The 24,351-nt window shown below is 34.1% G+C and overlaps 1 protein-coding gene across 1 annotated transcript in view; it reads left to right on the top strand.

The window, feature by feature from the left end:
- LOC118200712 (solute carrier family 7 member 14-like) overlaps positions 1 to 24,138 on the top strand; it is a 349,638-nt gene extending 325,500 nt beyond the window's left edge. The window contains exons 8-12 of the mRNA XM_085823820.1: positions 3,519 to 3,643; positions 9,883 to 10,273; positions 16,120 to 16,371; positions 17,817 to 17,944; positions 23,264 to 24,138. Of these exons, the coding sequence (XP_085679946.1) occupies positions 3,519 to 3,643; positions 9,883 to 10,273; positions 16,120 to 16,371; positions 17,817 to 17,944; positions 23,264 to 23,499 (1,132 nt within the window). The 3' untranslated portion in view covers positions 23,500 to 24,138. The remainder of the gene's footprint in view (positions 1 to 3,518; positions 3,644 to 9,882; positions 10,274 to 16,119; positions 16,372 to 17,816; positions 17,945 to 23,263) is intronic.
- The last annotated feature ends 213 nt before the right edge of the window (positions 24,139 to 24,351 follow it).

Below are 24,351 nucleotides of genomic sequence, written 5' to 3'. Positions count from 1 at the left end.
GAACTCTTGAACAGACAACATAAAGTTGACCAAGTCCAAATGCAGGCTCAGGTAAAAAAATGCCTACACGGTTAAGCGTTTGGCCCTGAGACATTGATGGTCATAGCAAAGGCAAGTTTTACAGGAAATTGTCTACGTTTAAATTGAAATGGGAACCCTGCACCGTGGAAACTTCACCCCATTGGCTAGTACAGTTACGCAAGCAACTAATAAACTATCGTCGACAAACACTTAAGCCACATCTAATAAAGATATTTATTTATTTCATTTTATTTGTTTTTTCATCGTTGCCGGTTTCATATTTCGGAATTCTGTTATATATAGATGTTAAATTTATTTATTAAATGTTAAATGTACGTGCTCTTGTATTTTTAATTTTTCCGGCATAGCTTTCTCATTATATTCGTTACGTGCTGCACTCCACGGGGAATAAAACAAATTACAGTTACGCAAGCAACCAATAAACTATCGGCGACAAACACTTAAGCCGCATATATATAAGATAATCAAATGCTTTTATTTCATCTGTATTGCACTGATTAAAGCTTGGCTACAACTGTTTCGATCTTTGTGCAGAAATATTTATAAGTTAACATTTGTGGAAATGAATTTATATGTGATAATCATTAATATAGTTCATAGAAGAGAAACTTACAAGATTTAGAAATCTGAGAATTTCCTTTTCCTATACCTATCCTAATTAAGTTGGCGTACAGCCATTGTTTTATTAACAAAGACAAAATAACTTTACGGAACACATATTTGACAAAGTACTGCTCAGGTTTGATCTCGAAGAATTGCTTTTTGGAGGAAAGGATTTGTTAGAAAGTTTTAGACCAATGAAAATGAAGCTAAAGATATGAGATCCTCTTTTGGTCAGCACTGCGAAGCAATAACAAAGATTTTAGAACCAATAATGATGCTGTTGATGTAATAATACAGAGCACAATTATTGATTCTCATTTAAATCCAATGCAAAATGTCAGCTTAGTTCTCTGATAGCAAAAATATGAAAAATGGGTATTCTCAAAACATCCAACAAAAATGACGATTTACTAAAAATCGAAGACCCTGATAAAGAATTTTCAAAGATTGACATCAATAGCTGAGTATGCTAGTCTTGTGATTAAAAACATTTCTGTAGTAAAATCGTTTACTTGTTAATATTGTTACGAATTTTGCACTTATATAATTTTAGTAGAATTATAAGTAAAATTGTTGTATTTTTCTTTGTAATGTAGCGCGAGACAAATTTTAAGAGAAAGCTATTCCGGAAAATTACGAATACAGGGGCACGTGCATTTAACATTCAGTAAATGGGTAACTCGGCAATTTGTACTGAAACTGAATGAATGTAATTGACCCTTTGTGTTAGCTGTAACCGTAATTTCACCCTTGTATTGCTTTCCAGTAATTTTGAGAAGCAGGAAGTGCTAGAAATATCTCTCGGCCGGTTGAAAACTATACGTAAAAGCCTGGAGAGAGAGTATCTGCTCTCAGTTGCTTAGTTATTGTTGATGCGAGTTGTTTAGTTCCTCGTAAATTTGGGATATTTTAGTCAGCTTTCTCTTCAAATGCACTTTCGTTGTTTTACCGTTTTAGTAGTTTGAAATATAACCACTGCTTATATAGTCATTAGGGGTTTTTTTTATTGCGGAAGACGTGAAAAATGAGCAATGTCGTCGCCGGGACTCGAACCTCGGACCTCTCGAATATGCGCCGAGTAGGCTAACCGTCACACCAGAAAACCATGCTGAGAAAAGGGAGAAAATACATCATAATTATACTGTGTGATACTGTGAGCAGTTGTACTAATATTTCTGAAGAAAATTCCAGAGTTCTGCTATATTTCTTTTGACAGGAATAAATTTTATTAAGCTATTATCGGACATTAATCTATTGCGAATCCGTACGCACGCAACAATATATTTACACTGAAGTGACAAAAGTCATGGGATAGCAATATGCAAATATACAGATGACAGTAGTATCGCGTAGAAAATGTATAAATGTGAAGTGCTTTGGCAGGGCTTTCATTTGTGTTCAAGTTACTCATGTGAAGAGGCTTTGACGTGATTATGGCCGCACGACGAGAATTAACAGACTTTGAACGCGGAATGGTAGTTAGAGCTAGACGCATGGGTCATTCCATTTCGGATATCGTTAGGGAATTCAACATTCCGAGATCCACAGTGTCAAGAGTGTGCCGAGAGTATCTAATTTCAGACATAACATCCCACTATGGACAGCGCAGTGGCCGACCACCTGCACTTAACGACCGAGACCAGCGACGTCTGCGTAGAGTTGTCAATGTTCACAGACAAGCAACACTGCGTCAAATAACGGCATAAATCAATGTGGGACGTACGAGGGACGTGTCCGATAGGACAGTGCGGCGAAATTTGTCTTCCTTGGGCTATGCCAGCAGAAGACCAACTCGAGTGCCTTTATTGACAGCACGACATCGCCTGAAGCGACTCTCGTGGGCTCGTGAGCATATCGGTTGGTTCCTAAATGAATGGAAAACCGTGGCTTGGTTAGATGAGTCACGATTTCCGTTGGTAAGAGCTGATGGTAGGGTTCGAGTGTGGCGCAGACCCCACGAAGCCATGGACCCAAGTTGTCAACAAGGCACTGTTCAAGCTGGTGGTGGTTCCATAATGGTCTGGGCTGTTTTTACATGGCATGGACTCGGTCCTCTGGTGCAACTGAACCGAACATTGACTGGAAATGGATACCTTCAGCTACTTGGAGATCACTTACAGCCATTTATGAACTTCACGTACTCAAACAACAATGGGATTTTTATGGATGACAATGCGCCATGTCACCGGGCCACAATTGTTCGCGATTGGTTAGAACATTCTGGACAATTCCAGCGAATGATCTGGCCACCTATATCGCCCAACATGAATCCCATCGAACATTTATAGGACATCATCGAGAGGTCAGTTCGTGCCCAAAACCCTGCACCGTCATCACCTTCACAATTATGGACGTCTATAGAGGCAGCATGGCTCAATATTCCTGCAGGGAACTTCCAATGACTTGTTGAGTCCATGCCACATCGAGTTGCTGCACTTCGCCGGGCAAAAGAAGGACCGACAAAATATTAGGAGGTATCCCATGACTTTTGTCACTTCAGTGTATAATGCTACACTGAACTTCATATTCGCCGAAATAAAAAATCCAAAAACAGATTTAATTAATGGCTACACCGGCTGCGCGGCCACATTAGAAAACTGTTTATTTTTTTACATTATTTAATGCATGTTTATTTTAACAAAAGGTCTATTGTATTAGTTACTCTTATATTTTCAATAAATTTTTGTAGAAGAATTATCGATAAATAGCCGATAAACTGGTTTCAGTTCGTAAACTTACAAAATATACAATTGTTAAGTATATTCGTATTCAAATTTATAACTTCTAGAAAAATTATAAATATATACAATTTTTGTACACTCTATTTGCGTATATTCTATGAATCAACCGCTCACCTATATTTTTGGTTATAGATCATTGGATCAAGTGTGGCCTTTTACTGGCACTCCAGCTAAAGCAACCTGCCTTTTGGGTCTTGCGACTGCTTTCGTTTCCCTCATCATGAGTCTGGATGTTCTTGTAGAAATGATGTCTATTGGTATGGTTCAGTATTTTTTCAGAGTTTTTCTACGCTGTATAAAATTTATATGTTATATTCAAAGTGATAAATAAGGTATAATCATCTTTGATTGCAAGTAATTTTTAAATGATAGGTAGTAAGTTGCTATAGGTACTATATTATTTCAACTACAGTACCTTTCACTATATTATTGTTATTTACCCTATAGTACTATACACTATATTATTTCAGCTACAGTACTTTTCACTATATTATTATTATTTACCCTATAGTACTATACACTTTATTATTTTAAACATGTGTTATTTAATGAATTCTACATTAGTTACAGAAACAGATAAATTCATATAAGCGTATTTTTGTCTCATAATCCAGACTCCTTCATATTACAACAGATGCTTAATACTATTACCATTATCTTGATAAAGTTAAAAACTTATCATTATGTTAGATACTTAAAATAAAACTTCTTTACAAATGTAGAGTGCACTGGTATGGGATCTGTTGCGATATAGTTGCAACTAAGGCCTGTACGGCTATTTTACAGATATGTGACATATTGGACGCACTATGCCATATATTGCTACAATTCGGTTCGAATGCAGCTACAATGCATTCACAAATAATACCTCTATTGTTTAAAAATGTACTATGATTTTATGTAAATTTTGACTTGATAAACATGTGTATGTAGATGTAACTTAAACACTGTCTCTTTTTACCATTGATTCAGGTCGCATGTTTTGACTCAGACTGAAATGTAAGCCAAATTAAAGTACGCGTCCGAAGCTAGTATATTCTCCTTCAGTAAAGATTATGTAACCACTAAATGCCAAAGAAAGTTGTGTATTACGTAAGAATATGGACAGTAGAACATTTGTTGTGGACAAAAGCTAACAAAAATATTTTTTATTTTTATTTATGATGGCCCGCCGAAGAGATCGTAGATACTCCAAATGACGAAGTCATTAATCCAAACTTTCTTACAAAACAACCAACATATTTTATTAATACGTACAAAGGAATTTAAACAAAAACAGTGAGCAGCGCTCACTTCCGTCCACTGGTAGCACCTGCCCTGTCTCTAATTTTTTGTGAAATCATCAACGTTTCTTTTCTGATGTTTGATTTTTTTTCTGATGTTGCTATTCCGGAAAAACATAACTTTTTCTTTTATGTATAACTGACGATCCTTATAATGACTACCAATGGAATGCTTCCAGTGCCCTATTAAATATGAGAGAATAACGAACAAATCATATCATTATAAAACAGATTCACTAAACTATATGTGGCACAAAAATGAGACAAACACCGTAAATTTAACAGCTCGAAAAAATGCCTACAGTATATGATTAACGTAACAAATGGCATGTGTAAAATTTCTGTTTGAAGAAGATAATTTTTAAGTTGTAATGCAAGCTTCGACAGCAGCGTAAAAAGGCCTTATGGTAGGGAGTGTCCGCCGATCGCTGACGAAAACGTTGCAGAGAAAACAACGCAAGGCGAGAACGTCGTGCTACAAAACATCGTGGGAGAAAACATTGCAAAGAGAAAACATCGCAGTTTTAAAACATCGTGGTATAAAACATCGTCGTCGAAAATAAAGCGGTTCAAAAACTTCGCAGTTTAAAAACATCGTCGTCGAAAATATCGTGGTAAAAAATAAAGTATGTACAAATCATCGCGTGACGATAACATCGCAGACATGCTTTTTTCAGACTTTAATAACTGTAAATAGATATTCCCATAATAGTTTGTGAGCGCAAGATGGAAAGAAGGATAATTTGTTTTTCATATTTTATATTAACTAATAAATTTTTGCTGAGAAAATAAGAAGGAAACTTAAGCATAGAAAATTAATGCAACTTATAGCACTTAATAGAATTTTAAACCGACATAGTTAACTAACAAAGACTATTAATAAATAATTTTTATAAAGTTTTTACTGGTAATTTTTCATAAAAAGTATAATACATAAGTTGCATTTAATTTTCTATGCTTAAGTTTCCTTCTTACTTTTTTCGCAAAAATTTAGTTAATAAAAAATGTGAAAGTAAAAATTATCCTTCTTTACATTTTGCGCTCACAAATTATTATGGGAATATCTATTTACAGTTATTAAAGCCTGAAAAAAGCATGTCTGCGATGTTATTGTCACGCGATGATTTGTAGATATTTTATTTTTTACCACGATATTTTCGACGACGATGTTTTCAAACTGCGAAGTTTTTGAACCGCTTTATTTTCGACGACGATGTTTTGTACCACGATGTTTTAGAACTGCGATATTTTCTCTTTGCGATATTTTCTCCCACGATGTTTTGTAGCACGACGTTTTCGTCTTGCGTTGTTTTCTCTGCGACGTTTTCGTCCGCGATGTTTTTGCCGCGATGTTCTCGGCTGTAACCATGGTAGGGAGCAGGTATAGCATAAAGGATTTATAGTATATATCTATACATGCAAGCTGTCCATTAAACGAACTCAAGTTCTATCTGTTTATGTTTTGCCGTAGCGAGGTATATGTCTGTTTATCATCGGTGCATATCAGCTGCTTTCCATCTTCTGCAGAAATTAGATGAGAATAAAACCAGGCGTCTTTTTCTAAAGAACTGAATTTTGGTATTTTTACACTTACGACAAACTGTCTAATTGTTATCAGCTATTGTTGATAAGTAGTCGATCTTTGAAAATTTTAGTGTTAGTTGTAATCCATTCGAAATTGTGAAAGAAATTGTTGAATTTTTGGCAAAGCGATAGCTTACCGGCATTTAGAAAGAAAGTCTATGTATTTAAGGAAGTAAATAAAATAAAACCGCTCTTTACGTAAAGAACCAAGGTACTACTGTATTTCAAGCACTTGGCATTTGATATTTACTAATTTCTAATTGCACACGCTATTAATCCACATTTTAAACCATTTTGAAAATTTCATCATTTGAAATTAAATATTTAAATGAACTAAAAGTAATCTCGTCCTCAAAAATAAGAAATAACCGCTAAAAGAAAAGGTACAAATGTAAAAAGGAAACTTAAAACAGACAATTTACATATGAGGTAGAGGTTGCATTGCCGAATGAAATAGACAACCAAAATTAGCATAAAATACAGTCCTGCAGTCACTTCACAACGCCTTTAAAAGGGGAATGACGAATCTATGTATCAGTTCGCAAGCAGCGATAATTCCGTGTAATCCGAGATACCCAAATCGAAACCGTAAACCGAAGATACCATTTGCACGATGAAAAACGCTGGAAGGCTGTCGGGATGTTGCAACGTGGTGCAAGACTATCCGCTTTGGCAAGGGAGCTGAATGTGCATTGTAGTGTCATCAATAGGCTGTGGAATCATTATCAAAGGGATCAAATCCCCTGTAGAAGATGGGGTCTGGACGCCGGAGGATTACCAGGACGACAGTCGATCGCTTCCTGTTGCTAAGTGCAAGACGTTGTAGATTACTAACAGCTCCACAGCTGGCGTCGTATCTCACTGCTGCAGCAGGACGGCACATATACCGTCAATCTGTATCGCGTCGACTGCATAAAGGTGGACTGTACACGCGACGACCTGTGGTGTTTTCCTTTGTCTCCATAGCATGTCAAAACGCGGTTGAATTGGCCCGTGAACATCAGGGTAGTGGAGCTACGTGGTTTCTACGGATGAGTTTTGATTTAGCATCCAGAACGATTCCCGAAAGTAATGCTAACCAGGAACACGCTATCTACAGCTAAGATACTATTACAGAAGAGTAGGCTTACCAGAGTCGTAGCTAGGGTTTCAGCGCCCAGGGACAACTGAAGATTTCGCGACCCCTACTGCTTGCCAAGGATGGAAAACATTTAATTCTAAAATGTCGTAACATCAGTTTGGCGCCCCTTGGATTCTGCGCCCGGGGACAGATGCCCCCCTTGCCCCCATCTAGCTACGCCCGTGAGGCTTACTTGTATGGGCTGTGATAGCAATAAAAGGCCGCACCTACCTCTCTGTGATTCTGCCACAGCCGTCTTATGTAGCGACAAAATTCTACACCCTCTTGCGCGTTCTTTTATCTCTGCGCTGGATACCGACGCAATATTTATGGACGATAACGCTCGCCTGCATAGAACTCGAGTGGTAAGGGGTTGTCTAGAGAGTGAAACCATTCCACATCTGCCGTAGCCTGCTAGGTTACCGAACCTGAATTCCATACAGCATGTGTGGAACATGTTGAGACGACATGTTGTTGTTAACCGCTATAAGCGTGATGTTTCCATTGCACATTAATCCGATCCATGTAGTCTTTCTCGATGTGATGGTCGTAACACATGTGCTTCAGTATATCTTTTCTAGTATGCAGTCTCGTAATGCCACATCAACCTTCTGGATCAATTTAACGCATATCCGTTATTTTTTTTTTTTTTTTTTTTTTTGTTGTTGTTTTATTCCGTGTATTTTGCCTTTTCAGTTTACTTTTTTATCAGGAGTGTATAAATTTTTAATATTCTTTAAACCATCAAAAAATGGAAGAATACGAACTGGATGTGCAACCTCCTGTCCACATTCACGTACAATTACCTTAATGTTAAAACGATTAAAATAGCCAAGAATATTCCATGAACTATTAAGTATTTGAATTAATAGAAAATTTTTTATCTTAAACTTCAGGGAAAAAATTTCCATTTGTTTTATACTTTAATATATCGACAAACATCATTTGTGATTGCATTTTTGGTACAAAAGTGTATTTTTCATTCCTTTTAATTCAGAAATGATACATTTTCATCTCTTCCGTGACAGAATTTGATTTCAGTTGTAATCGTATATTTCGTGTGATCTCTATCGACTTAAGCGCAGTTTGATGTGTGTTGTGTAGTAATCTGACTATCAAGACAAATTTTAATTTCTTTTTTATCTTCATAATCAGGTCATGATCCAAAGTATTGCTTCATAGGTAGCTGAAATTTTCGCTTGGAAAATTAAAGATAAGTTGCTAATAAAGTTACGTTCAAGAAACCGTTCATAATAAATAAATACGCATGAGGCGGTAATAATTGCCTTGTCAAATTGCAAATGATATGTAAAGATTTCTTCTAAAATCTTAAGGTAATGGTCCAAAATCTTAAGGTAATGAACTTTTCTAATTATATTTTTAATGATTTATTATTTGGAAATCATTATACATTTATTAATAGAATTAATGATTTATTTACGCAAATCATTATAACATTTATACGCTGTTTGTTTAATGATTTGTTGATATTACAGAGGAATACAATGCAGCAGGATCTGGCTGCACTATACTGCATTGTTTAAAATTAACAAACGAACTAGATACTGTTGTCGTAAAAACCTCACATTTATATCATTGCCTGTCTCCATATCTACATACATTATATTATTATTTTGTTACATATAATTGAACAATTCATATCAACTCTCTTTATGTACTTTAGATACTTAATGATTCTTGATGATTAATAGGACGACATTAAAAACTGAAAGTTAATTACAGATCAGCTGCCATTTATATGGTGAATAAATAAATACGAGAATATTAAAACTGGATGTATGAAAACGTGTTACGTAACTGGATTAATTGTCGAAACACAAAATATAAATACTGTAACCACTAGTGATAGTAAACAAAGTCTGCAGATGGAGGCCGATAGAGTAAATTAAAATAAAAATCAGTAAGAATTAATTTTTTTAAAAAATGCAGAATTTTTTAAAAGCAAGAATTAGTATTTCTTTGCTATCTGGCGCTTTCTTTAGTTAGTGGCTGAGCAGTATTTGGTTTACCCATAAACTCTTCCGTATATTATTCTGCTTACCTAGACCTTATCTCAAGTTACTTAGTAGATCTAAAATTTTAGTTGAATGTGTGCACGTTTTGGGAATTCTTTGTTGGAATTCAAATCCTATTTGTAAATATTATTTTTAACATTTTTTTAATTTTTACCACTTTTCAATATTCGGATAAACTATTGATTGTCCGAACGCTCAAGTACAAATATCAGATGCAAGTGTTAAAGTAACCTGTTCACAGAATACCGTGGTCTTAAAATCTTGAAGAATTTGCGCTTAACCATTGTAAGTGGTCTACAGCTAAAAGCATCTCTAATTATTTTTGGAACTCTGTATTACTATCTTAATATCGGCAGTGAATATTAACAGTGGTTTATCGATTTAATCTTATATTAAATTATAATAAAATTTTCTACAAGCTATTTGGGATAGTTCAATTATTTTCTATTTTCAAACCTTGTTTTTTATCTTAGGCACCCTCATGGCATATACCCTCGTGTCCACATGTGTTCTCCTGCTGAGATATCAGCCACCTAGAACCACTCTAGTCCAACTGTTACCGGAGTCCATCCGTTCCGCATGTCCAACACCTTCCAAAGAGAATCCCAGTACTCTCTTCCCCGCCACGACAACTACAACAATCCACACGAAACGAACCAATCGCTACGACTCTTCAGACAGTGACGAAAGTCCTAAAGGTGACTTGGATTTCGGCGAGCATCAGAGGCCAGATTTGCTCCGAGACACCGCTCAAAGGGATGACGATCTGTTGATGAAGGGTGCGGACACGAGCTACGGGGCGGTACCACCGCCACAGCCATCGCAGCCGCCACCACTTGCAGCAGCTTTTACAATACCTCATAGGTTGGTAAACGGAATTTGATTTATGAGATCATATTAGATTCTTTCAATGCATTGCTTAAGACTTTACTTATTTAACGTGGAAAATGGGTCATAGTTAACTCCAGGAATTTACCTCTACAACTTAAAGGATGGGATAACATAGATTATGATAATGAAAGGCAAATGTTAAACATTTTAGAGATTTTACAAATTTTTTGTGGGTTTAATATGCGTGCAGCAGCGAGCATGTAGCCTTTTATCTGACGTGACCGAAATTCGGTCCAGAATTGTTTGGCTCACCTTAAAAATGTATTTAATAATATATTTCTTCAATACTCATAAGAATAATTCATAATCAGCATTAAATCTGGTTACAGAAACAGATAGCTAAAACGTGGTCGATTGTCGGCACATCATACCCATTTTCGGTTGGTGTATACCATTCATTTGAAGTGAGTACTCTTGATGGAGATTAGAATATGGGTATAATCAGAATTATTATCCTGATGTTAAATGAGGTAACAGTGCAGCTAAATTTGTTCACGTTGCATTACAAAGGAGACATTTACTGTATCACGAAGGGCGGATTTAAAAGGAAATTTGCAAAGTCTCTAAAACACGTTATCGTTTGTCATTGCCAATTATATTATTTTAATACTTTCTTTTATGAGATATTAATGCATTTAAAGTTCACAGATTATTAATACCAACTTTGCGTTTCCGTGTTACAGTAAGAGTTCCATTTATTTTCCTTTGTTTGAACGTTTCATGAATTTAATCATTGGTATAATGGCATCGCAGTTTCATTTCCAAAAGTGAATTCTTTTTACTTTAAGTCTTCATTTGAACTTTTATCATTTATAAAGATCTTGATAGAAATGTTGCCTAAAATGTTTACGAATAAACAGAATTATTAAAATATCAAGTTTTGTAAATTGTGAGCAAATGAAGTATGTGGACGTTAAACAGTGCATGATGCAAGTAAAATGGTAAATTAAAACTACACTAATATTTTATACATCGCAATTATAAACATGCAATATCATATGTTAGTCAAAAAAGAGCGTATAGCCAAAAACAATCATGTAAAGTATAATACTATTCACATGGCAGGCAAACCAATTCTTTTTACAATAAATATAAGGATAAGTACTGAGCATCATCCATGGAAGATGACCGCCTCCATAAGACCGATGATTTGAAACCTTGAGTAGCTTCGCTGTAAGTACATTCATTAACTTTTTATGGATTGAATACATGTAGGATGAGGTTAGGATTAAAATAGAGGAAGGCAGTAGCATTTTAAGGGTATTTAATGATGAAAGAATAAACATGATTATGGTATTTACAGTGTGAAAGGAAGTAAGATTCATCATGAAACAGAATCACATCGTCAATCAATGTTCTCGAGCGGCATGGTTCAGCTCCATCCAACGCCACGTTCTCACATCATCAGAATGAAAGTCTGTCCATTTCCTCACACAGCTTGAAGAAGTATCTCCTGCTGTCGCTCTTGCCAGATTTAGGAAAAGGAGGATGAGTTATAGAAGCGAATTACCACACGGCCATTCTGCCTTGCCGGGCGTCCTCGCCTGGGGGTTGATCTGAAAAGAAAGAAAAAAAAAACAAAAAGTAGAAAAAGTGAAAAAAAATCAATGTCCAGGTGGCGAATGTTAGCTTTGTGCACCACCAGTTCATCTTATCAGCACAGGTTGACATCTTAATGGTGTCTTCATGGCGTATCTTTCGTACTTCGTAACAATCAGAGGGATGAACTGTCTCATAAGGACCGAATAATTTGGGACGAAGTTTAAGTCCAAGTTTCAGTTCAAGTCGAAGATTCAGTCCAAGTGGAAGTTTCAGTTCAGGCTGGATTGGTATTTGGTGTCCAAGTTTGTATTTGCAGGGAGGTTTGCGACGTTTCTTATACTGTCGTATATGTGCTTGCTGTAAACGGAGGAGGTTCCGTTGAGCTTCAATGCATAATGCAGCTTTTTCATTATCATGCTGTGTCAGCGTCAGCAATGTCATTGTCTTTGAAGTTCGTTTAAATTTTCTTCGTTTATACTTCTAGGCTCTCTTCTTGCGTTTCTTTGGGTGTGAAGCGGATAAAGTGTATGAAACAGTAATTTTGATTCTAAGTATTTCAGCATTCTGTTTTGCCTCAAAAGCTTCAACTGCATAATTTTCCTGTATATAACTTACGGTAACATTTGGATGTACAGGTAATAAATTCAGAGTTATCTGAGATGCTTTTGGAAAAAGTTCGGCAATTTGAGAAATTGTACTATCCGCTGGAATGTCAGAGACAAGTAGTTTCCTTAGATTATTTTTCTGTTCTTTGGGAATTTCTGCACTTTTAGCAGGTGTTTTAGGTGTTTTCTCGTTTGCTTGATCAGCACATGCTTGTTCAAATTGATTCAGTTTATTTTTCGCAGTTTCTTCAGTATTCTGCACGTTTGGGTCATTATCGACATTATCATCATCATTAGCTTCATGACTGTCATCATCATCTTCGTTGTCATCAACATCACCTTCATTGACATGATCTTCATCAACAACAGCAACGTCATCTTGATCAACATGATTAACATCATCTTCATGAGTGCCATCATCACCATTAGCGTTATGATTGTCGTCATCATCAATATGATGATCTTGATCCATGTCGTCGTCTGCGTCATCACCATCTTCATTAACATCATCATCATGAGCTCCATCATTGGTATCAGCATCATCTTTGTCATGGTAATCATCCAAATCCAAATTGTCATCATCTAAATCCAATTCTAAATCGTCATGTGCAGCATCATCATCATTTTCCTTAACTGTGTTCTTCAACTGAATTTCATTTTCTGTTATATTCTGAAAATCTTGCATAGCAGTGTTGACTTCGTGTGGTTTGTGAGGAGTAATGATATGTTGAACTTCCTCGCGAATTTCAAATTTTGAGATGTGTGACAGATCAGGTGGAACTGTGTGATCATGAGTAACATTAGCGACATTAACAAAAATTTGATCATTATTATTGTTGCATAAATGAATACCGTCTTTAGGTAGTCTAGGGGATTTAAAAAGCTAACGAGAAGAACAAATTTTAGTTCAAGGAGTCGAAAGAGTTTGCAGGGCCGAGCCCCCATGTAGGTTAGGATTAAAATAGAGGAAGGCAGTAGCATTTTAAGGGTATTTAATGATGAAAGAATAAACATGATTATGGTATTTACAGTGTGAAAGGAAGTAAGATAAAAAGTTCTTCATCATAAAACAGAATCACATCGTCAATCAATGTTCTCGAGCGGTATGGTTCAGCTCCATTCAACGCCGCGTTCTCACATCATCGGAATGCATTTGAATATTTCCTCACACAGCTTGAAGAAGTATCTCCTGCTGTCGCTGTTGCCAGATTTAGGAAAAGGAGGATGAGTTATAGGAGCGAATTACCACATACATATAAATTGAAATACTTAATTTAACCAAAAACCAAGTAAGGATCAAAAAACAAATAAACAAATAAAACAAATAAATAATAATGATGATGTTCAGTAACTATGTTAAATTTTTAATTACATGTGCGCAGTAGTCCCAAATTTTGCGCGCTTTGATAATTCCGCAGTTTTGCGTGTTTTGCAGAAGTACTGTTTTGAAGATACTGGAATAAAACTGTTTATGTACTTTGCATATGACTCATCTTCATTACATAGTTTAAAATAATGTCTAGGCTCTATACTTATATAACACTTAAAAGTGTGCGTCTTATGTAGAACACTGAAGAGTGGTTACTTTTACATATTTTTAGAATGGAAAAAGAAAACGAAACTATAAAACTTTCAATAGTTGTGACATAAACAGCTACTGCAAGCCTAACAAACGAACTGATGTACAATGAACAAGAATAAGTCTTTTCTTCTTTTACCACTGCTTGCAAAATTTGGTTTTATGGCGTGATAGACAGAAGAGATTCTAGGAAATTCAAATTGTAAGATAAAGTTTACTACATAGAGATGTGCACAAGAGTTTTCGAGATTTTTCGTTAGTTTACCAACAGTATCAGAGTTATGCTTAGGTTCGTACATTTGTGTGTAAAGTTTCATATTCGTATGTCATACAGTTTAATAAATATATGCATTCGAAATACTTATATTCTTTTTGAAACACGCTGTACATTGATCTGTGAGTTTACACACATTTTTAGGGAAACTCTACCAAATTTGCAGTAAAGTGTAGGCTTTATGTTAAAACAATTATCTTAGTATCTGAGATATCCTATCGCTTCTATTTTCCATCATATCTTATCAAGATGCGAATTAGATACATATATATTTAAGAACAGAGTTCTTGAATGGGGAGAGCTTTCGGAGGCACCCTGAACATTCTGCTGTTTGCTCGCCTAGCACTATGAGTTACTTTAGACCGATGTTAGCATTTTGTTAGCCGAGTTACGTTTTGCTAGCGGGTTTAATTTATTAGCCAACACTCAGGTAGACTTCTTACTTTGTGAATCTCGAGAATTAAACTTCTTACAATTCTAAATTACATTTCATGCTACCTGAAATCTCCCAAGCTGCCGAGATTAATTTGGTAAGCAAAGCCATGTGTTTGTAGAGTTTAAAGTTTAAATTTCTTTAAACCTTCATTTGAGTTGATGAATAGGCGGGGCGATCATTCGCCTTGAATTCTCGATATATAAATGCTTTTTTCAGAATTTTCTGAAGTGATGTAAGGGACCTAGTTAATTAAACAAATGAGTGATACTTTGCGAACTTTCGTTGCCTTGTCGTAGTAAATATTCTCAAATCGAATATAGCCAGACCACTCTGTGTAAACCTAAGTAAAGTGCAGGATTTTTATCATGTTAATTCTAAGGAAATTGACGATATAGGAAATGAAAGCAGCACTATGAACTGTATGTCAGAATTTGATTTATTTAAAAGGACAAAATGATACACAATACTATTAATTTTTTCAGCCTTTTATTGTTTAAGCAATGCTTTTTCTAAATGTTCACAGAAGAATTCAACGTTTTTTTGGAAACATGCTTTGACAATATGATAGATTTTCAGAGGCTAAGATTCCAGCAAATTGGGTTGTCATAGAATTAATGATGGTGCTTCAGGAAAACTCTCCCTATCATGTGATTGCTGAAGGAAGAAGGTTTCCATAGCTAGTAAGCTCTCCAGACCTGTCAATACGGGAATTCTTCTCTTAAGATTTTCTGAAGTGTAACATAAGCACATCCACAAAAGCAATAACTAGGCTTAAGACACCTAGGTACATGGTCGAATTTAGGGTAACACAAGAGGAAACAACTGCAGTTCTATTAATAAACTTTGTCCAAAGAGTGGTCCAGACTATGAAGAACATTTGAAATATGTTCAAAAAATAGTTTGAAATTGTTCCAAAAATAGCTAAACAAATGTGTGACGCTATTATTAAATGAAATTCTGTATCTGTTAATTTGTGATATAAATAAAGCTACTGAACCTTTCATTGCGACTACCTCTGAAAATGAAAAATTTCTCTGATAACATAAAAAACATCATTATTGAATATTAGCTCTGTAATACGACGATCTCTGCAGAGATTAAAATTATCGATAACTGCGGCTGATCCCCATAGAAAGATTTTACAGTATGCGAGTTCATTTCATGTTGTTGGTTTCAATTTCAAAATCGTTAGAATCTCTTCATCCAATATTTATAATATATTTCGTATATAAAATACATGTAACACTCTTTTTATAGAAAATGAAGTTTTAAATTAAATCGTGAACAAAATTCACAACAAAATGTTCTTGTTTTCCTGTAATACCAGACTTTTGTTCCTGCTTTATGAGTAGTACCTATAAATGACTGATATTTTCCACTTAGGATTATGCTCTTCTTAATGAAAATACTCCCTTACCACTGGATTAATCCTGGCGAAGCTTCGGGAGCAACGGGCATTTTTGTGATGAAGATGGTTGGAGTGCTCTACTTGCTTATCATCATAATGGATCTGATTGTTGTGTGCGCCATGCCAGCATTAGAGAATAGAAGTGGGGCAGCCATCTTCTTCCTGCTCGTGTTCCTTTTCGGCATCATTTTTTGTTTGCTAATCATTTCTAGGCAGCCCCAAACAAAGTAAGCGTTATAAACTTATTTTTCGTAATAAAAAATGTGTTCAAACTGTTGATAAATTATAATCTAATTTTCATAGGATGTGATACTATTCAATAATGTTTAAAAACCAGATATTATTGTTATAAATTCTTACATTAATTTGCTTGTAATTTTTAACGTGTTTTATAGCTTTGTACATTGTTTTTATTTACTTAAATAGCAATGTGCATTTAATACTGTAATTTTATGTTCACGTATAGTGTAAATAATTTAATTTTGAATTTGTGACCTTTCATTGTGTTTGTAAATGTTTGAGTATTACGTTTCGTAGATTTTTCGATTCTGAGTCGATTGCATTGCATGTGTTAGAAGAGCAGATGTAGGATCGGAGATAAGGTTAGAAATCTTCTTGCCAGTATTCGGCGACAACATCTGGCTATTTCTCGCCAGTCTGACGAATTTTCAAAGTTTTCAAATGAAATTATTTTCGAAACCTACCAAACTACCTTTCTTAGAAACTTTCAAAGACGCGCACGTTCCTTTTTAAGGAAAGCTGTAAATATTAGCCCTTTCTTGCATCATGTCCACTCTAGTAGACAAGAGTTTAAATTTGTTTATTCTTCTGTAAATGCCTTTACAGATTCCATTCCTGTGTTTATTCATTCTATATTATTAGAACTTTCAACTGTCGATCATAGATGGCTGTATAGCATCACTAAGTAAAGCATTGCTATTTGAAAAATGGCTGCTACTTCTGTTTCCGAGTTAGTATGTCAAAAACGTCAGATTATAGACTGTAACTCAGGATTTATTCTGTTTTATGCAATATCTAGAAAATGATTTAAATGCTGCTCTAGGAAAGAACTACTTTTTTAAAAAAGGTATTAAGGCCGTTGTTTAGGCTTTTGGGAAATGAGGATTTATTACCGCATCATCAATCTATTACTGTTAATCTAAAATTTTTATTACTGCTACCTTTATTTGGAAATTTGTTGTTTTCCACTACTTTCAGATAACATTTTACAACACATTTCCAGCTTTGTATCAAAGTTTCAAAAATGGGTTCTACGCCACTTGAGAACTAAGAGAATGAATGGTATCTAAGCACTAACAAAGAGCGAAAGCTTCCCCTTTATTTTTAGTTTTCGCACGAAAATCTCTCAGCTTTCCGTATTTCAAGATTGACGACTATCAAAATTTGAATTTGTTCTTCAGTTTCTGGTACCCATCTCTTCTCCAGAAATGTTGATGTAAATCCTCGACTGCGAAATTATTGGTGAAATTCTTAAGTCAAGGAATTTCGAGAATTTTTACTAACTTACCCTGCGTGAATTTTGCCTTTTTCCCTTCTATAAAATAACTACTATACTTAATAGCAAACTGCATATTATCATTAAGCACAACATAATTTATTATGGGCTGATTTTATAATATCAATAAGTAATGTGTTTTATTTACTATTTCAGATGCGACTTAAAGTTCAAGGCTCCCTGTGTTCCCTTCATTCCAGGAATAGCCATAACTGTGAATATCTACCTTATTTTCAAGCTGTCCGTTTTAACCCTGATCCGGTTTCTACTCTGGATGAGCGTAGGTGAGAAGTTTTTTGACCATGGTCTTTTCTCAAAAGCGACTGGAAAAAAAAAGAATTAAAAGCATGGATCTTTAATTTATTATATAAACTCTTATTTAAAAGCCCTCACTCACAGCGGGCGAGCGGTAAAGTCGCTGAACGCTGGTAGTTCGGTCCGAGGTTCGAATCCCACGAACGGGCTGGCTGCATGGGCGTTTTCGTGGTTTTCCCCATGTGTAACGTGCATACGAGTCAGTTTCCCTTAGAAAGTCCTCCACGAAGGCATCTCCCCCTTAGGAAGATAGCCCTAGTGTGCTTTGCCATAATTAAATAAAACAAACTAACCACAGCTGACGAAATTTTCTCATCGATTTTTAACTTACTTTACTTACTTTAACTACTAATAAGTTCACATATTGTAGACACAATCTTAGTCGATGACAATGCAATGTTGTGAATGGCTTAGAATTTTTTATTTAATACTTAATCGGTTTTTTGCATATATCTTCGTTTAATGACCAACTAAATATATCATAATTTTACTGTTTAAACTATCGAATGCAGCAAAAAACATTTTTTTTTAACGAATGTTATTTCAAACTTAATTTCTAAATTTTCGGTGAATTTTTAAAAATTGCTCCATTTTTTGATTATTTTTTTTTATTATTATGATTTTAAAATTTAATATTTAAAAATCTATTTTATACAAATTTCTGAAATTTTTACGAACTATGTACAAACGTTCCGTCGTCTTTTAAAACAAGAATTATAAAAAATATTAAGAGCGATTTTTTACTTAAAAAAAAAAAAAATGTGTTCCTGAAGCAGGTGAAATAAAAAGGAGTTTCTCGAGGAAAAATTGCTTTTGAATCTGCCATCTTGGAGCAGTTTATAACGAATTGGCGCAGCATTTTTTTTATAGATAATGTGAAAATTAGAATAAAAAACAGAAAATAAAATATAATTAAAAATGGTTTTATACAATAAGCGTTTGTTTAGAATGGATGAGATAATTAATGCAATAAAAAGAGAAAAATAATTTACATATAGTTTTATATGAATAATAGATTAAATAATTCTGTTTACACAATTCATCTAAAATTTTATATCGCGTATAATAACAGAGTGAGGCATCCATTATAAATTAAAAATGATGATGGAATTCGACAATTTTAAAACATACATTTGGCAATGCCATTTAATTAATAGACTTTGTTAATTAGGTGCTCCACGCTTTTATTATTCACGATATAAAATTCTTATTTATCTCCTTTAAGTGCATTAATTATCATACCCATTTTAAATAAAAGCTTAGTGTATAAAAATCATTTTTATTATGTTTTATTTTTCTTCAGATGTGTGGGCTGTTATCGTATCACACATCATACCTTACCATGCATTTATAATCTCCATGACATCGCAAATATTGTATTATACGTGATATAAAGCTTTTAATTCATCTTTCACGTGGTGTGAAATTAGCCAATTGTCAAAATTTCGTCCCCTAATTCCGTAAGATCTTAATATTCCAAACTATAATTACAATTGCTTAATTAAATAAGCGATTTAAAACAGTAAACTATCCTTAGTAATGTATATCTTTAATGAACGAGCTGATTTATATAATGTATAAACTATTGCCAATATTTTTGAAAGGAAAGTTTACGACTTAACATATTAATTTGATTTTTAAAAACGCTTACTTGTCTAGAAGTAGAAAAAAATCTACCTGTTTTACACATTTAAAAAAATAATATCAGCTAAATTTAGCTGCTGGATTTCTATAAATGATTTAAATTAAAAAATCGATAAATAAATACTGAACTTTAATGCCAGGAAGCAGAACTTTTGATGTGCTCTCGTGGTATAAGTGATTAACTCAATGAACTGTCTAGCAAATGGAATGTCTCTAGCTTGAATTCTAGCAATTGTCTTTTAAGTGGGAGAGAAGGAAAAAATAAAATGAAAAATATTTTGTGGATTATTTTCGCATAACTAAGGTCAAAATTACGATTAAGTGGGCCAGTATAATAACATATCGAACTAAAATTTCTTAATGAATTAAATTTCCTTCCCAAGCGTTTCACAATCACAATAATTTATCGTCTTTAGTTAATGAAAAAGATTCATTTCAGATTTTTCCAACTCTTTCAAAGCCTTTATTTCTCCCGCCTTCTTAGCATGCCTTCGTGGTGTGGCGGTCTGCATGCTAGGCGCGTATTCCAGAGGTCCGCGGATTGATTCTTGGCGAGGGCATTGCTCATTTTTCATCTTTCCGGCTTCTTAAAAATACCTAATGTCTCTAAAGTGGCGCCCGAATTAAAAAGGATGATGGATGCTTATTCTCTGCACCCAGGATTTGGCTATTGGGTTCTCTAAAAAACCCAGTCGTCCTTTAAAACGGGGAGAATATAAGGTATTTCACCCGCCTTTTTAGCATGCCTTCGGGATGTGGTGGTTTGCACGCTGAGCGCATATTTCAGAGGTCCGTGGTTCGATTCCCGGCGAGGGCGCTGCTCATTATTCATCTTTCCTGCTTCCTAAAAAATGCCAAATGTCTCTACACCTTAACATCGTCTATGTTTCACTTTATATTAATGATTTCTTCGACAGATGGCGCTACTTGCGCTTTCTTATTCTTTGTCATGGATTTCTGTATAAACATGGTCGTTACATCTCTTATCTTAAAAAAAAAAAAAAAAAAAAAAAAAAAAAGTAAGTTTTCTCCTGAAAAATAGAAACCCATGTCTGATTGTTGTCGAAATTAGTAGTTTTATTAAAATCTATGCCAGTCTAAGGCTGCATTTTTTTTGTCGAATTTTAAATTATCTTCGCATTATACTACAAATATATTACGGAAGAAAATCATGTGAATCATGGAAGGTCAGAAAATTTGAATATTCTTTTTTGCGAAGCCAGTAAGAAACTTCAGTCTTTAAAATGCTTAATTTCTATTAATATAAAACATTATTTCTGTATTGACCTAAAACACTAGGCCGTATGAACATGTCCTTAATGAATAAGAATAAGAATGAATAAGTTGTTATTGTTATTTTTACATTGTTTACATACATGAAAATGATCTGAAAAGTATGAATGACAACAAGCTTGATAATTTTGCTTGGAAAGAAACTAATACAATCAATCTGGATATTTGGAAACTTAGAATTCAGGCAACTAGAATACTAATTTACTCATCTTACGACTTTCAACAACATTTGGTAATAACTTTTATTTCACTTTTTGTTATCTTTTACATAAAGCTTCTTTTTTAACGAATAAAAAAATTTTGCTTTTGTGATATCTGAAATGAAGAATTAAATTAAGCAAACGGCATGCATTATGTTTCTGATTTCGCAATGCAGCTTCTGCTACAAAATAGTTTGAAATGTTGCACAATACTTTTGAAGACACTACTTTATCAGAAACAAGAGTTTTTGTGAGATATAAAATGTTTAAATAAGGCAAAGATTGCTTTAAATATGAGCCATGCCCTGGGAAATCATCTATTTGATCTTCTATTAAGCAAGATGTCGAATCAGAGACAGCTTAGAGATCTTCGTGTAACGATTAGGGATATTATTGGACAAATTCTTGTATCACCAAAATTTTCGTAAAATTTCATTATAGTTTGAGAAGCATTAAGTGCGATCTGAATTTCTGGAATCTCGGAAGAGGTACAAAGTTGTAATTATTAAATGAAGATATGTTAGAGTAATTTATGAACTCAAACAAACGCTGGTTTGCTGAAGAAGTTTGACACTTTACTCTATTTGCAGAAACGTTCTCGACGTTTTAGTGAGTTATAACTTCATTCATAGTAATTATTTAATTTAAATTTTAAAAAATTATAAGAATTAAAAACATTTAAAGCAAACAACGCAACTTAAGTATAATTTCGGTCCAGGTATCGTAATTTCGTATCGTAAAAAAATAAAAGGTTACAAAAGCGCAATGAACATCTTCGAATAAGTATTTTACAGGGGTTGTACAGTAATGGGAAACACTTGTCGAAGATATCGCTTAAGTTTCAAGCCAGCGTATGCATTTCTGGTTAGGAAACCAACATTATTTGGGGTTTTATAACAGAGTAGACTGTAAAGTTCTAATTTAGGGGTAGTGACTTCACAGATGGAGAGAAATAGGACGTGAATGAGGGATATATCATTGTTGGAAGAAGGAAAAATCATCGGTTCTTGAATGACTAGTATATATTTCTTAAAACAGAAGGTCTTTTTATGTACTGAGGGCCATAGTATCCAGACTCTTATCTGTTTATCCTGAAAAGCTAAGAACTTCGATGTTCAGAGTTAATTTCGAGATAAAGAAAGTTATGTGTGCCGGTTATCAGACAGTTAAAAAATTATGATTAAAATGTTTAAAACATCGACTGATCTAATTATAGCAAAAATTAGAACTCGCACATTTCTACAAAAACTCCTTTTCTGGAATTTCACAGATTAATATTTATAGTCAGGTAGTTAAAACAAAGTCACTAACTGCAAGCGACGATGTTAAATGCAATTTCAGGAGTGTCAGAACCTCGAAGAGTACACAGTACATAATGCAAAATATATATTGTTCAGCGATGAGTTCCATCTTCGTTATCCATTATCGTTTTCACTTATGGGAGAATATATGAGAACTTCATAATCACATAATCAGGAGTTGACGAAGATTAAAGTCGAAGATTAAATGTCGACAGTTTTGGGTTCCAGTATTATAAAAAGCCTCTGAGAGTACTTGTTGTTATTGTTAATCACATTACAGTTTAGGACATCCATTAGCCAAGTCCACACAAAAGTTGAAGTTTTGTTTCCTGAAAAGTGTGCCATGCATGACGAATAATTCACCACTGTAGAACTCAAAATCAGATAAAGAAGAGTTTGAAGAACATGAATGTGAGCTCGAGCATCTTCCACAATCTACACAGTTTTCTTTCTCGTCTCTGGGAAACATTAACATACACATTTCTCTAGAGGAAAATGTGTTTCTCGTGAGGAACAGTTAAAATATTTTTAATGATTGAACAACTGTATCAACAAAACCCACGTCGTAGTAATAAAACAATACATTCTAAATGAAACATTTCAATTTCACTACTGAATTTCTGTCCAAACAGTTAGTGTAACTAAAGTATTTTGCTTTTCATAAAGTTGTTTCTTTCTACTAAATATATGCACAATCTAAATTAACCTTTATTAATTAGTAACATTTACTGATACGTTGTAACGCAATGCTCATTATGCAGTTTTTTGCTTTTTATAAGTATATGAATATACTTTTCTTGTACTGATTTTTCTTTTGCTCTTGTAACGTATTTTACATTGTGTCTGCCAGGTCTATTTATGTACTTCTGGTATGGAATTAAAAACAGCAGTTTGGAGTTGCAAACGGATATGCCTTTGGAGCTGAAAATTCCACAGGAAAGAATGAATGACCTCTGTCCGCCTGGAAACCAGTACATGGCAACGGAGGATACTGGCTTAGTCGACACATATGCTCCAACAACAACTAATGGCTATGTGGCCCCGCCCGATCCGCTAGCTGAAGACCCATGGTCGAAGTATGATTAGGGCTTTCAAAATATACTGATAACTAGTACTAAAACCGGAATGAAAGCTTGTTTTCCGGTTTGGGGTTTGTCTGGATTTTTTACGGGAAAAATGATCATTGGTTTTGGAAGTAAACAATCCGGACACGAACCCCAATGTTGGAAAATGAAATACTAGCTTACATCGACAAGACTGTTAAAAAAAACTCTTCTGGCATGATGCCATTCTACAATTTGCAATTATATGATATGCAATTATGAATATATATCCATATACTTATATATTTGTAATGTAAGTTAAAAGATGAAAATTCAGGCCGCGATGCGCGTTGGAGATTTCGAAGTATATTTCGATCTACTGTTATTCTTTTATATATTATTTTAATACTACGATATTCTTTACAAAAACGAAAGAATCAAAGCCTTTACAGGAGTATTTTGCTTTCAGTGCCAATGTCAATTTAACAGATATTTGGTAAAAAAGGCACAATGTACTTTTATTTTAGATATATTTAGCATATAAGTATTAATTTTCATTTAAACTGAAGTATAAATACATTAAACACAAAATTTTCATTTAAACAGAAGTATAAACTAATTATATTTATAAGAAACAGAATGCATTATTTTTTTACAATCCTTTACCATATTCCATTACGTATATTTTTATAAATATTCCTTCAGTTCAAAGTTTATATATTATTTATTTATTTATTTATGAAGAAAAGGAATTCTTTATACAAATAATTTTTACTTGTGAAATACTTTATTTTATTTCGTTACATTCGTTTTTGTAAGTATTGAAATTAACTTATTACTTTTCTTGTAATGTGAGTTTTCTATAAAATTGTTCATGTAAAACATCTCATTTCAT

The sequence above is a fragment of the Stegodyphus dumicola genome, chromosome 1, assembly GCF_044657685.1.
Source record: "Stegodyphus dumicola isolate Sdum_Otavi_A_Nest chromosome 1, ASM4465768v1".
In the NCBI taxonomy this organism is placed as follows: domain Eukaryota; kingdom Metazoa; phylum Arthropoda; class Arachnida; order Araneae; family Eresidae; genus Stegodyphus; species Stegodyphus dumicola.
The sequence above is the reverse complement of the archived record's forward strand: the minus strand, read 5'-3'. Positions and strand labels throughout refer to the sequence as shown.